At 37.3% G+C, this 16,170-nt stretch overlaps 1 protein-coding gene and 1 long non-coding RNA gene across 2 annotated transcripts in view; one reads left to right on the forward strand and one right to left on the reverse strand.

Annotated features, from left to right (window-relative positions):
• Positions 1 to 16,170, reverse strand: part of LOC138713923 (uncharacterized) — a 130,234-nt gene that overhangs the window by 86,209 nt on the left and 27,855 nt on the right. The window lies entirely within an intron of this gene.
• LOC138713921 (dipeptidase 1-like) overlaps positions 1 to 16,170 on the forward strand; it is an 84,583-nt gene that overhangs the window by 59,695 nt on the left and 8,718 nt on the right. Inside the window, exons 4-8 of the mRNA XM_069846459.1 lie at positions 2,068 to 2,200; positions 3,240 to 3,390; positions 7,445 to 7,526; positions 8,935 to 9,111; positions 15,595 to 15,685. Of these exons, the coding sequence (XP_069702560.1) occupies positions 2,068 to 2,200; positions 3,240 to 3,390; positions 7,445 to 7,526; positions 8,935 to 9,111; positions 15,595 to 15,685 (634 nt within the window). The remainder of the gene's footprint in view (positions 1 to 2,067; positions 2,201 to 3,239; positions 3,391 to 7,444; positions 7,527 to 8,934; positions 9,112 to 15,594; positions 15,686 to 16,170) is intronic.

Genomic DNA, 16,170 nt, shown 5'->3' on the forward strand with positions numbered 1-16,170 from the left:
GTGTTGTTGTTTAGTCAACTGACCGAAGACAGGTCTGAACCTCGCAAATGATACCAAGAAGGCACCACTTATGAGGCGACTAGGCCAGGAGATAATAGGGTAGAGTGGCCAGTTCCTTTCCCCCTCCATTGCATACATCGCCGATTAGCTACATATTACACTAGTCAGACTTCGGATGCATACAAACAATTGTTCTTCCTCTGACACATATCGTCAAGTGAGCTGTACTGCCTGGTAATAGATGTGCATATCAGCCAGAACCTCAATCAGAGGATATATACATAGATGGCTTTGATATGAACTGATATTCAGATGTTTCTGTGATTCAGATGTTTGTACTTATTGTTCGCTAGGAACGATCTAGAATACGGGTAAGTGGCTAAGTAGCGATAAACCAAAGCTAACTGCACAGAGAAATGTATAATCATTCTAGTGAAAATACTTTTTTTTAATTCGGCGATTTTTTTTTTCAATATTTCGGTTCAGGGGAAATACTTGTCTTTATTCCCTGGTTAAACGCATTACTCATTTTAACTTGATTTTTTTTAACATCTACTAAGCTAGCCGAAGTTTTTGGTCCAGGGATAATTTCGGAATACATTGCATAGGCATCTTTACTGATCTTCATTTGTTTCTCCTCTTCTTTGGTTCGAGGCTCGACACGGTAGGTCATTAATGCTGGCACATTCTAAAGTTTAGTTCTACGTTTAAAAACTTGTATCATAGCACAGCTACGCTTCGGGATATTTTTAACGTGTGAAAGATTAACCAAATACTAAACTTCATTTTAACTTAATCAAAAATTATTATTCGTACACAAATGCGGGTGTTTGATACTGAGGAGGAGCAAAAGACAAAAATAATTGAAGAGTCCACTGCAAGAATGATGGATGTCATTTGGAATACATTTTGCAGGAGAAGCAATTGAAAGTTTGAAATGCTTAGCGCTCAAAGCTTAACTGTGATTTTCCGATCATTACTGGACAATGACTATCAGTGTTAATGCCATATAACTCTGTAGGTACATTCTACATGCCTTAAGCTATGCATTGACAATCTTAGTTCATTTTCGACAAGAAAGTGACATCCATCATTCTTGCAGTGGAGTCTTCAATTAATTTACATAGTTTGATTCTAAAGTCCTCAACTGTTGTGTTAATTTCCAAACGAATTCAATGCTATCTAATGACAGTATTGTTGTTATTATTATTATTATTATTATTATTATTATTATTATTATTATTATTATTATTCATTACAATGTGAACTCATTGACGTCATACTGATGTGTGAATCGTTTCGACTATCGATTGCATTGTTGTCTCTACACTAGGCCTCATGGAATGAGGAAGCGATTATGAAGTAGTTAACGAGAAGGAAGTCTTGTTGAATTTAAAAATGCGGGAAGTTTGAAGACAGATGTGAAAACAATATCAAACTTTTATTTCAAATTCCAAACATCCTCACAATAACATAAACGTGGGTGAATCCCTGCCTTTTTATTCGTAATCTATAATATTGATGACAGTTGCCATACTAAACGCCAGGTTATGAACCGACTAAACAGGAAGTAGTTGGCAGGGCGAGAGGAAAGTGCGGGTTAGAGGGGTAGCCTGTGCAGCGATGACATGTTGAGTATGGCGGGGTGGAGGGGGAAGAAGAACGGAGCTTTTCATTGGACCTCACGTGAAAATGTCGTCTGCTAACGAAAATCTGGCAACGGAATCGCGGAGACAGTGTAGCCAAACTTCCCAGTTCATTTGCAGTACCACGTGCATTACGAGTCGCATTTCGTACCAGCGTCATTAGCTCGTGCTTTCTTAAAACAGTAATTTTAATTACTAATATTGTTGATAGTGTTATCGAGAACTGTAGACAGTAGTTATTTTAAACATATCGGTGACAAATGCTGAACATGCTTTGAATCTCGCGCTACTATGTGGCAATAGAGCTCAGAAAGAGAGCAATAGAACGTTGCTTCCAGTTTAGTTGGTTCATAACCTGGCTCTTAGTATAGTGCAACATCTCGTACTGCCCCTACAAGCTGTTGTGCTGTGTTGTCGACAGTTCTGGGCGGCGTACGTGTCGTGTGTGTCCCAGTACAAGGACGCCGTGGAGCAGACGATGGAGCAGATAGACGTCATCAAGCGACTGGTGGACAAGTATGCCAACGACATGGAGTTCGTCACCACGGCTGACGGTAACTTATACATTTCTGGGATGCAACATTAATTTAACACCCAAAAAATCATAAGAGACAAGTTTCATACATTTGCAAAAATAGGTAGAAATTTTCTCACTTGGTGGATTAATGAAAAGACATTATTTAACCCATTCTGTAGTACGAGGCGTGTTCTTAAAGTAAGTTCCAAAAGGGTGTAGTAAGTAAACGGGAAGTTATTTACAAACCATTTTTGTTCCATTGTATTCCCCACACTTCAATTACTTCTCAACATAATCTCCACCAATATTGAGGCATTTATCGAGTCGTCGCACAAGTCTTTCTATCCCCTCATTGTAGAATTCGCCCGCCTGCAATGCGAACCACTCCCGCACTGCTGTTTTCACTTCATCGTCGCCATCAAAACGTTGACCACCGAGGAACTTCTTGAGGTGCAGGAAGAGATGAAGTCACTCGGATCCAAATCCGGGCAGTAGGGGGATGGACAATTTGTTCCCAACCAAATTTCGAGATGAGATTTTGGGTGTCACGAGCTGTGTGTGGCCATCTCCTGACCATTCCATCACTAATGGCATCATCATCATACACCTCACAAAGTTTACGATGAATGTCAGCTGGTTTGATGTTTCTCGCATTCAAGAAACGGATAACAGAGCGCATCTCACAGTCGGCGGGGTGCTCGATCACTTTAAACATTTCAACTGATCACAACTAACCCCACACACGGACTGAAGCTCTGAAACTGCATGCACAGCTTGTCTGAGGACTGAAGAAGAAAACACGCATGCACAAAACAACGACTGCAGCGATGCGACGGCTATAATTGAAAACGGAACTTACTTTAAGAACACGCCTCGTATGTCTGATTATTTGTAGCCCAGATCACAAATAACGGATTGAGGTTTTAACAACGTTTTATCAATTTCACTAAGCTGCCATCTAGCTACTGCATGAGACGTCACATTATAACTCTCATTTCAATTGAACTGTAAATTTTGGAGATTCAGGAATAATAAAATGATAGTGGATGGGATTGAGCGATAGTTTCCCGTTGCAGGCATAACGAAGGCTTTCCAGAACAAGAGGATCGGCAGCCTGATAGGCGTGGAGGGCGGCCACTCCATCGACAGCCGCTTGGCTGTGCTGCGCCTCATGTACGACGTCGGCGTGCGCTACCTCACCCTCACCCACACCTGCAACACCCCCTGGTACGCTACACAGTTTCATTACTATTATACGCTCACCGGTATGTAATTACTATTTTATACATATTTTATTTCATTGTTATTTTCCATTCCAACATAATTAAGAACGATGAATATTACTCATCTTTGTAATGTATTTTTTAAAATAATGTTTATTCACCATGTTAATTTTCATTGCTAAAGAATGGTGCACAATGAGTCCAATACAAAAAAATATATATCTTCGTACACAATCGATACTATATTCACATTGGTTTGAAGTGATTTATTAAAGAAAATATTCAAGACTAAGGGTCGAATTCATAGTCGTCACTTATAAAATGAGGAAACACTTAAGTAATGAGCATTTCCTTAGGACTTATTTTAGATCGTATTGCAGAGACGCTACTCATTCATATGCCCTGAGCATTCCCTTGACATCGAAATAAATATGGCAACATGGCTAGACGTGAGCGCTTTCCTACATTCAATTGTTTTCCAGCGCCTTCAAATTGTTAAATCGGCATTATTGTTATACAAAAATACAGAAGTAAATATTATAGAGCTAAAAATTATACAAGATGTCCAGAAAGCATTTTACAGAAAAGAAAAGTGAGCTAAGATAACTAGTTATGAAATATGGAGATATCGTCGAAAGTTAAAAAAAAAAAAAATAATAATAATTTTTCTCTCCAAAAGAAGAAATTGACATGGAACAAAATTTCAGTTGAGTTTAATGCAAACTCCGGAAATATTCCTGTAAGTAAATCATTTTAATTTATTTTTCAGTTATTTTTATGCTAAATAAAGTGGAAATGATATAATTATGCAAATTTTAATAGCTTATTTGTTGGGTAGAATACAAACAAAAATGCAAATAACACTTTGTTGGGACGTGATACTTTTCGAAAAAAAAAATGCCACTTAAATCTACCTGAAATGCTGCTGTATCATAAAATCTCAAAGCAACCAGTACTTTCAGCAGTGGCGAAATCGGTAAGCCTCATGGTTGTATTGTGAATTGAAATGAGAGACACCAGAATATTCACAACAGTGTTCTTGTCGAAACGGTAAATTGTTGGTCATTATACATCTCTAAAGGGTTTTCCATATCTCTGATATATCTTTTGCTTGCCGAAACTCATTTTAATTTTAATTACAGAACTCAATAAATTAAATTAAATCATAATCATCATCTATTTATATCGAATCAGCTGATTACAATGCATATGAGGAAACACTTGAGTAAGCTGACAAGCTACCTTATTTGAATAAGTGTTCACTTCAGTGGGATTTATGAATTGGAAATTATTATAAGCAACTGCTTAAGGGTTTCCTTACGATAAGTGTTGACTATGAATTCGGCCCTAAATTCAGGAACATGTTAAACTAACTGAATCGGGATTGCACAAACAGCATATGTCCCTAAGTGTGGCGCATTGACATATGCTGCTTCTGCAATTATTATTCTTGCACTAAAAGATCTATTTTAAGTATTTGAATACAATAGCAATTAAGAAACATGCTAAAGGAATATTATCCTTGCACTACAAGCCACAATTAGTGCTAATTATCTTATCTTGAATGTTGTGTGCTGTACAGAACTGTTACCTTGCCATCAATATCAATACTCTGCATGCGATCGTAAGACATATTCCAAGACAGTCCACGGCATACCACCTTTTGGTTTCCCGTTACTCTGCGGAGGCATGCTATCCCTTCATCATTGTTCAGGCCTGCAGAACTGTAGCTCTTGAGAGCGACTGCTTTCCTCCCCTTTCTTACCCCACCCACCTATTCTACCTGTGCGGTCACGGCGTTCTAGTTACGCTCGGCTGCATCAACATTCATTCTCGGGGCGGAAGTCGATCATCCCCAATAGAAGTGGAGTGAGGCTAACGTCATACTTCCGAGTTCTGCAGGCCTGTCATTGTTGCTTAAATGACGTTTCTTTTCCAAAGCTAAGCTAAGCAAAGAACATCCAACTCCAAAGTTTGTAACGATTACACAAAAATTCATGGGTGTGCATAGAATCGAGATTAATAGTAATAATATAAAACCTTTTTAATACAAGGGCGTGTTATTATCAAGAAGTTCGGATGCAAGAAACAGCGATTGCTTGATTAATTCCTTCTGTCATTGGAAATTCATGGAAAACTATACTTACTTACTTACTGGCTTTTAAGGAACCCGGAGGTTCATTGCCGCCCTCACATAAGCCCGCCATTGGTCCCTATTTTGAGCAAGATTAATCCAGTCTCTATCATCATATCCCACCTCCCTCAAATCTCGGCCTCCCTAAAGGTCTTTTTCCCTCCGGCCTCCCAACTAACACTCTATATGCATTTCTGGATTCGCCCATACGTGCTACATGCCCTGCCCATCTCAAACGTCTGGATTTAATGTTCCTAATTATGTCAGGTGAAGAATACAATGCGTGCAGTTCTGTGTTGTGTAACTTTCTCCATTCTCCTGTAACTTCATCCCTCTTAGCCCCAAATATTTTCCTAAGCACCTTATTCTCAAACACCCTTAACCTATGTTCCTCTCTCAAAGTAAGAGTCCAAGTTTCACAACCATACAGAACAACCGGTAATATAACTGTTTTATAAATTCTAACTTTCAGATTTTTTGACAGCAGACTGGATGATAAAAGCTTCTCAACCGAATAATAACAGGCATTTCCCATATTTATTCTGTGTTTAATTTCCTCCCGAGTGTCATTTATATTTGTTACTGTTGCTCCAAGATATTTGAACTTCTCCATCTCTTCAAAAGATAAATTTCCAATTTTCATGGAAAACTATAAGTAATAAAATAACAGCAGTAAGATATTACTACACAGTAATACAATAATTCGTTATTTATTCAAAATTACTACCGTAATATTGATATGCGTCACAAATTTTAGTTGCGAAATCACGAGCAGCTGAAAGTTGTGGTTAATACTGCATTTTCCCTTTCGCCAATATACTTGATGGGTTAGGCATCCGTTACTTATAGTAGTCCACCATTTAATAGATCCCTACTGCTATTAAGTGCCGATTATCTGTAAAGGTGGCAGCCTTAATCTCCCGCCATCTTCTGGGCCGATTTGGTCTGTCATGGGGTTCACTTTACTTTTTACCTTCTAACTCTGTTACCAATCTGTGTATTCCCTGTAGTAGTCGCGCCATAACTTTGCTAATCGGTGAGCTTTGATGTCAGTACAAAGAAGGCCGCCCCTGAGGCAGACTTCACGTCATGAGGCGGAAGATTCTTTTCCAGTTGGGGAGGAAATGAATCATCACCTCAAGAAAGGCACAGCGGTGTAGCTATGAGCAATTGCTGAGGAGACCTTGAAACCTTGAATCGCTTTGCATGATATCTTATGCAAATTAATATGTTGTTGTTGTTGTTGTTTTCTAATGCCAGGCGTTTGACAATAAAGTCATTTGACCTCTTGCACTCCAATATTTTTCAAAGATATTATCATGGTCAGCCACTGAAGCACAGATTTTGAGGTGTTCCGAATCCATTTCTTGGTTTGAGTTGCACAATGGGCAGTTAGGGGACTGATATATTCCAATTCTATGCAGGTGTTTGGCCAAACAATCATGGCCTGTTGCCAATCTAAATCCAGCTACAGACGATTTTCGTGGTAAATCGGGAATTAACTGTGGATTATGATGCAGAGAGTTCCATTTTTTGCCTTGAGGTTGTGTTATCAAATTTTGTTTGTTGAAGTCCAAGTATGTAGATTTAATAAATCTTTTCACAGAGTAATACGTAGATTTAGTAACAGGTCTGTAAGTAGCAGTGCTGCCCTTCTTTGCTAAAGCATCCGCATTCTCGTTTCCCAGGATTCCACAATGGGATGGTATCCATTGGAACACAACTCTTTTATTGAGTGATATTAATTGAGAGAGCATTTTAGTTATTTCTGCTGTTTGAGATGAAGGTATGTGTTTAGAGACTATTGATAGAATAGCTGCTTTGGAGTCTGACAATATAACTGCATTCTTAATTTTATTGATGTGGCATAGAAGATTCCTGAGACTTTCACTTATTGCAAATTAATATAATTTAATGTATTCAGGGCAGAGGCATCACCGGCTGACAACACTACAGGAGGAAATCTACCAGTTGCAACAGAAAGGGGATTGACGGATTTTGGAAAGGTAAATGATCAGAAATAAAATACAGGCGTAATAATGCAGAAGAAAGGCCACTTCGATACATTCAACACAGTAGGTTCAGGGCCTCTGATATCTATGATGTGGCATCCATGTGTCCAGTCTTTTCCTTAAACTGATGAAATAGAGTGTCCATAATCACTATTTGCGATTTGGTTCATCCAGAAAGTGTGTACATGGAATTCACTTTTACGAAAATGATCGTACTGATATTTAAGAAACTACGAGCATATCTGACCGTGAAACGAGCGGGCCCGAATTCAAATTCTGATTGGGACAAGTTACCTGGTTCAGTTTTTTTCCGAGGGTTTCCCTCAACCCATTACGAGCAAAGCTGGGTAAATTCGGGCCCTGAACCCTGGATTCATTTCGCTGGCATTATCACCTTCATCCCACTCTGACGCTAGATTAGCATTGCAGTTCATAACGCGACGTAAAATAAAGGAAATTTAAAAAGTACAATATAAGAGATTGACCTCCAACAGATCGTTGATAAGACATCGATCCGAAATTCTTTTATGTATTATTTTCAGATCTGCCTCCGTGATCTGTTGGTCAGCATGCTGGCTTCCAGATCCGGGGGATCCCGGGTTCGACTCCCGGGCTCGACTCTCGGTGAATTTTTCTTGAAGAAGAGGAATTCCCTGGGTGTCTAGAGTCTGGAAATTTGTATGAATGTGATTGTGAGTGTGCTGGGTTAATATTAATTAACCAATCATCACAATATAAAATACATCAGGACTGTTGCTGGGCAGTAACCTGAACACACGTTTCAGCGTCACATTGTTGACAAGTAACGCCATCTGTCAGCACAATCATAAAGCATCTAATAGATGCTACAGAGTTACCAACAACGAAAAAAAAATTATTTTCAGATAAATAATGTCATGTCTGGGAACTATAAAATGCCTTCTTGGATATGAATCATATTTTGTTCAGAAGAAAAGTGGAAATGCGAAAATGAACTCACTCTGACCTTGCTCGTTGCAAATGAACTCTTCGTCAAAATGCATTCTCTACTTTTAGCATAGCAATACCTTCTTCTATATCGCTGCAATTCAACAGGGTCTCCAATTACACAAATAGTGGTCCTCAGTTCGACTGACGGCAAGGGCATACAGACAATGCATGTATCTCGTGTCTCGAATTTTCTTTTAAGAGTTGGTCCTAAGCAATGCTAACCACAAAACCAGCACTGCTGTTTGTGGATGTCTAGTGTTACGTAGAACATTCTCATGTAGTATTTAGTAGTATTTATTTATTTAACCTGGTAGAGATAAGGCCGTCAGGCCTTCTCTGCCCCTCTACCAGGAGATTCCAACTATAATATGAACAATAAATGCTGCAATAGTTCACAAAGCTTTGTATCACAGATACAGTAATCTGGTTTCAGACGCTGGTGCTGGAGATGAACCGCCTGGGCATGATGGTGGACCTGTCCCACGTGTCCTACCGCACGATGCTGGACGCCATCAACATCACAAAGGCGCCTGTCATATTCTCACATTCATCCGCCTACGCATTATGCAACCACCATCGCAATGTTCGAGATGACGTTCTGGGGATGATGGTAAAGTAGTACCACAGTCTAATACATACAGTCGCGAAGCTTGGGATGATTTTTTGCATTTCTCACGCTAGTTGCTAGCCGCTTGGAGCGCTGTGAGTACTAGGAACAATAGACTGTGCCACAGCCATCGTGATCTAATACAGGCCGTAAGGCAGACCATGTGACTCGCTTAACCCGATCACGAAGGGCGGCGTTTCAACCATATAAATTAGTTTGAATGCATAAACAGTAACATATGTTTCTTTCAAATGTAGTGTAATTGCATTAATAAAATTTAAAACAATGATTATGAGACACTTCAGACATAATTCACTTGCGAGTTAAGGTGTAACATTATTTTTGGTGTGAAAATTACGTTGCTCGTACGTGTAATACCTGCCTTTATTTCGATTAAATATTGCGAAATTCTTGTACATTCATTTATGCACGATTCAATAATGTTCAATTGCACCGCACGGATATTTAGATATGTTGAAATTATAGGTTATGTTTACTGTACCAGTTGCCCCTTTCTGTCTAAATTTAGTGATTTCCAATGCCTTGCCATTCATATGGAAATTATAGGTTATGTTTACTATATTTAACTTATATTCCTAAATTCTCAATCATACATTACAATTAAGCATAATGTCATGTATGATACCCCGGACGTTCAATTTGTTTGTATTTTAATACTACAATTGAGTACTGAATTACTGTATTTATCTACTACTTAAGAGAAGAAGTAACACAATTGTTCGTACACTAATTTCATAGGAGTGGTATGGTAAATTTTTTGTCTATAATTAATGAAGGTAGGTGTGTTAAATTAAAATCACAATCTAAATTCTTTTTTATCAAACCTTAAAATAGCTTCCATTCTAAACTTAAAATGTTGATGCGAACAGATTATGTTAACATGTAAAATTCTCTTCACATTAAAATAACACAGTTTTGTAAATATTTCTGCAACATATTATGCAGCAAGAAATACACGAAACTTATGGATACATTGCACTAAATAAATCTTAGCAATGATACGCAATAAAGTTATAATATAATATTTCACTGAGCTCCATACACTGAAATAGAAAACCCGAACAAACATTACGGCCTGGTCTAGATCGAAAAGGCATTGACTGTCCGTATTTCGCATTGTTGTGAAAAGTTGTGTAAACTGTGAAATGTTCGTTATCGGTTGTAATAACTGTATGTGGCTAAAATACAATAATTTGAATAATAATATGGGACAAGGAGACGTTTGTTGCACTATAAATTCTAAGAAAAAGAGGTCAGAGTTATCCTTCTTCCGAAAGATTCAAGAGGAGAATTTATAAAATATAATATTTACTTTATGAAAATAATATATGAACGTTGTGTATTTCGTATTTCAATACTGGAAGGAAAGTGTTAATTTTTTCAAAAGAACACGATATCGAAATTACAATACATTTTATCGTCTGCTAGGGAAAGAATCTGTGATGAGGCGATAGTAGCGATCCTGGTGGCTAGCAACTATCTATGGATGCATATTTCAACTGTCTATGTTTGCATATTTAGTAAGTATTGAGCTTCGTGACTGTATATACTAGGCTGTGGTTATACATTGTAACAGCTTCACTCTATTGTCGTACCATGAAATTACAAAGGGTGTTTAAAAATGTGCAGCATTGCAGGGACGTGTTCCTTGAACCATTCTAGAGATATAACCCAACACATCCCTATACTAAATCAAACTGTAACGAAGATAATAGTATGTGAGTGGTTGGCTCTTCTTGCGGCGTCAAGCATTATAGCATCCCACCACATCACTCGCTGAGCTTGTAGTCAGTGGAGAAGAGGCGAACTACTGAAATGGCGAATACAACACAGCGCGTTCTAGACAGCTGACGAAGTACTTCATTGTTGTGTGATTGTGAAAATGCCATTCCTATATTATCATCTATACTAATAATAAATCTGTAGCCGAAATTTTTCTGGTAATTTTCGATTTTCCAAAAATAATTGGTCCTAACATATATAATTAACCACCCTGAAACCGAAAATCGCTTTTTTGACATTTTTGTTTGTATGTCTGTCTGTATGTATGTTTGTTACCTTTTCACGCGATAATGGCTGAACCGATTTCGACGAAAATTGGAATATAAATTAAGTTCATTGTAACTTAGATTATAGGCTATATGGCATTCGAAATACGTTATTTAAAAGGGGGGTTATAAGGGGGCCTGAATTAAATCGAAATATCTCGCTTATTATTGATTTTTGTGAAATATGTTACATAACAAAAGTTTCTTTAACAATGACTTCTGATAAGTTTTATTCTCTGAAAAATTTTGATAGGACTGATATTTAATGAGATAAATGAGTTTTAAAATTAAAATAACTGCCATCTAAGGCGGTGTATTGAAATAAAAAACAAATGACTTCGTCTATAAGGGGCCTTGGACACAACAATCGAAAGCTATGAAACATAGCCTACAAACAATGTTTCTGTGTTTGTATGAAGTAATATCAGAAGCTAAATTAACCGATTTGTATAATTAATTATTATTTCATCATTGGAAAGTGTAGTTTCTCTGGATGGACATAATGCTATAATGTTATTACAGTAACTTGTGAGTGAATTGAGGACAGGTAAGATTAAAATAGCTTCTTATGCACAGAAAACTTGATAGGTTATTCTGTATATTCATTTCCTGTATTTCTTATAATAATGTTTATGAACATATTCATTTTTATCTCAGAGAATTAACGAACAACGAGAGTGTATTGATTTAGTATGCAGTAATAGTACGTTAGCTTAGCAATCCATTATTTTATAATTCAAATTTTAACTATGCTCAATTGAATCGTGTTAAAATACATGAAATACATATGCAATAAATGCAATGCAAAAAAATTGGGTAATGAGCCAAGCAGATTATGTTGCGCTGTTGTAAAAGCTGTTCCTCCTTAGATTCAAGAGCTCCCACAACAAATTAAAAACTTTCTAATTCGAGTACATCCGTTACCAACACACTTTTTCATAATATAATATAATATAAACATAATAATAAATCTGTAGCCAAAATTTTTCTATTAATTTTCGCTTTTCCAAAAATAATTGGTAATAAGAATTAAGAAACATGTTAAAGGAATTGTCATTGCACCAAATGAGTGGTCTCTGGAACAAAATGATCGCATTTTAATATTTTAAATGCAATTTAAATTAAGTAACATATTAAACGATTTATCCTTCTATCAAACACGAATGTTCCCTGGATCAAACGTCCTATTTTAATTATGTAATTACTTTATATTCATTTCTAACGGGTGCAGCGGAGCGCACGGGTACGGCTAGTGAAGAATATGTACGTTGATATTGTATGGATTGTGCAATACAGCTGCTAAACGAGATTATCAGACCAATTTGAAAAGTATTTAGTTACACTCCACGTTCTCATGTGCAGTCATGCCCAACTCTTGAAGCTCCCTCACAGAGCACGATTCACACCATAACGATTTAACAACGGTTTTCAACCCAGTATTATATGAAGTGTTACAGGAAGGTATTTCACAACTAATGCAAAAAGCAGGAAATTAATCTGAAAATTAGATCATCATGTAACAAACACGATACAGTTCCACAATTGATCGCGATAGCTCTGTGCTAGCGTGCTTTCTCGCAGACTACAAAGTTCAGGGTTTGCATACTGTTGAAGGAAGGGTTACTGAAATGATGATCTTACTAAAATAAAATACCGGTAGGCATCATAAAAAAAATAGTCCACACCTGTGGAGTAACGGTCAGCGCGTCTGGCCGCGAAACCAGGTGGCCCGGGTTCGAATCCCGGTCGGGGCAAGTTATCTGGTTGAGGTTTTTTCCGGGGTTTTCCCTCAACCCAATACGAGCAAATGCTAGGTAACTTTCGGTGCTGGACCCGGACTCATTTCACCAGCATTATCACCTTCATATCATTTAGACGCTAAATAACCTATATGTTGATACAGCGTCGTAAAATAACCCAAGCAAATAAAAAAAAATATATAATAATCTTTCAATTGTTAGCAAAGTTAATATTTTAACTAGTGTAGAATTCTTTTTCTTAGAAAAGCTGTGTCACATTAGGAAGGAAACGACGTCACGTTTTGGTACCCGTTCCTCGATCCGAAGACGAAGAGATGCTGTATCAGGCGTCTGGTACACAGCGACGAACATCAGGCTGTTTGTAAATCGTGGCCAGTAGAGCTCCCTTGCCATGACATCTTGCTGTTCCGTGTATTAAATGAAGATCGACTAATACTGCATCAGTAAATCGATTCTTGCATTACGTCAACAGAGCTTACTGCAAGGTTAATGACCCTTATATGACTAGAGCAGGCCTGCACAAGGTTTGCGCTCACAGCTCATGAGCGGAATGCAGATATTAGCTGCGCTCTGTATAAGGGTGGACTGGAAGAAGGGGTGACCTCGTACAAAATGTACACAAAAGGAAATACAGTACTAGTAAGAGTGTTTATGAAATGAATTCCCGTTCAGTGTTTGCAAAACTATCTTGGACTACCATTAATTAATAAAGAAATATTTATTTTACAGAAATAATAGAAATTCTATAGCTACTTAAATGTACAATATCATTTTGTTATATTTTTATTTATCAGTACATGAAAACGAGGTTTTATGCTGTTGGCAGCTGAAAGGAACAGCAGCCTACTGATCGTAATGAAACATCAGTTACAGATGTTCGATGTCTGCCTTTATTAAAGTTGATTATAGAAAACAGTTGCTCACAAATATAAATGTTGAGCCAAACATAGCAATCATTTTCACAGCCAGCCTGTGTAGTCGTGGATATTATTGCTAATGTTTAGTCTTGTAAAACTCAACCAAGCTAGTAGTATTATTCAAACGATCTTTAGCCCTTAGGTCACATTGAAGATCAATAAGTTCGAGCTGTAAATCGTTAAATGTTAAATGTTATGTTCCGTCTTTTAGATTCCTCCATACTGTACTGTAGCAGTAGGTAAGCAACGTGAAACAGTTACTGAGAATAGGCCTACACACTGCACTCCACTAGATAGCTGAGAGGTCGTTTCCCTCTCCTCTACCTATAGCAAGTCTATGTCATTCTGACGTATCTTCCTCTCCGTTTCGGCGAGCGGTAAACACGGCTCTCCCGCTCCGAAGGAGCGCGCGCACTCGTTGAGCGCTGTATGTGCAGGTATGACTTAGGCCCAATTGTATAAAACTCCCTGACTAAAGATCAACTTTGATCGAAGATCGAAAAGTAAATCGAGTTCAGACACTTCTTCTATTGTATAAAACTTTTCTGCGATCAAATTACCTTGGTTCAAATGCAATCTAAGTTCACGTGAAAAGGATTTGGCAACATCGCATAAACAGGTGAAATACGTGATGCGCGGACCATGTTATACAGGTTTGTTCAGTGTTGCCAATCTAGCGATTTTAACTCTTTTTCAACAACAATTTCTTTTAACTTTTATATTGCTTAAATAGGGATTTAGTGACCTTTTTAGCACCCCATAGTGACAAAATTTAATCTTTCTTTGTTGATAATGAGAAATCTAGCTACTTTACAACTACTTTTTCGCGACTTTGCGTATTACACTCTGTTGGAGACACTGTTTTTTTTTTTTTGCAATGTAAATAATGGCTGACAATAAGAAGTTTGACCGTTCTCCAAGTTGTTATCATGTTATGGTGTTTGATACTGCTAAACATAATAAAGCTTCATAAAACGACAATTTTCGTTTAGTAATACAGTTAATTGAACATTTATGAATGTACCTGTCACATCCATTAATAATTAATGATTGTAATAAACATAATATAATTATAGGTTATGTTATTTGATACTGCTGAACACGATAGAGCCTTATAAAATATAAGAATGTTTGTGTATTAAGGCAAGAAATTGAAAGAAATATATATAAATGTACGTAACATATCTATTAATATTAATAATAATGGATATTTTATTTGCAGAATCTGTCACTCGTATATTTCAAACTGAAAAGAAATAACTGAACTTGGATCATCTAACTTAATCGGAGAAATTTCTTCAGTCAAAGTTGATTTTAGTTTGCGACAAATTAATCTCAGATTAGACTTTATACAACACAAAATTCCAAGTTCAGCTGAAACGAGGATCAATTTAACCTCTGATCTAAGATTAAATGGTTTATACAATCGGGCCTTAGAGTATGTATGTTGAAGTAGGCCTCCATGTGACCGAAAGACGCGTATATAGCCCAAACTGACGGGCGTTTCATATTACGATCATCCATAAAACATCTGACAGTAAAATACGTGACACATTTATGGGAAAACTATTGGAGCAAGGGAAAAGTAAACAAGGCGTTCTTTTACATGCATTTTTCTTAAATATCAAAATATTTGCACGTGTACCCCTAACGCTGTACCCCTAAAATATGAAAGGAATGACAAATTTATAAATAGTTTTACGGAGTCTGTGTTGTGACTAAGATCTGTTCCATTCGCAGAAAGAGAATGGCGGGATCGTGATGGTGAACTTCTACTCTGGCTTCGTTCAATGCAACGAGACAGTCAACGCCACGATAGAAGACGTCGTGGGTGAGTGTGCAAATATATTTCTCTGAATTGCAGGTTCTTGCACCCTCGACGTTGTCCCTGTGGTTTTATATTATTGTCGTTTGCGTGGAAGGAATCAGACTACATGAACTTGGGAGTTTGAACTTTTGGTTATTTCCGTCTCACGTGTTCAGACATCGTCGAAGTATTCAGGTCTTACTCAACTGGTTTCCTAGCAAAGCAGACATCGTGAACTTGGACCTATGTTCCGTATAATGAACCAATCACAAAGAATTCTTATATCATCACCATGTCCTCATAGTCCTTCATAGCGCCTGAGGGGGCGGAAATATACGAATACTCACATTGCAATCTCAAACTAACTTACTATTATGACAAGTGTTGTATTGCATGTTTCCACGTATTCACATTTTTTTATGTTCTACTGATATTTAAATTATTTTATATTTTTGTTTTCATATTTTCTGATAATGGTATACCTCTAATGTGATAAGTTGAGCTATATA

Source organism: Periplaneta americana, chromosome 14 (genome assembly GCF_040183065.1).
Source record: "Periplaneta americana isolate PAMFEO1 chromosome 14, P.americana_PAMFEO1_priV1, whole genome shotgun sequence".
Classification (NCBI taxonomy): domain Eukaryota; kingdom Metazoa; phylum Arthropoda; class Insecta; order Blattodea; family Blattidae; genus Periplaneta; species Periplaneta americana.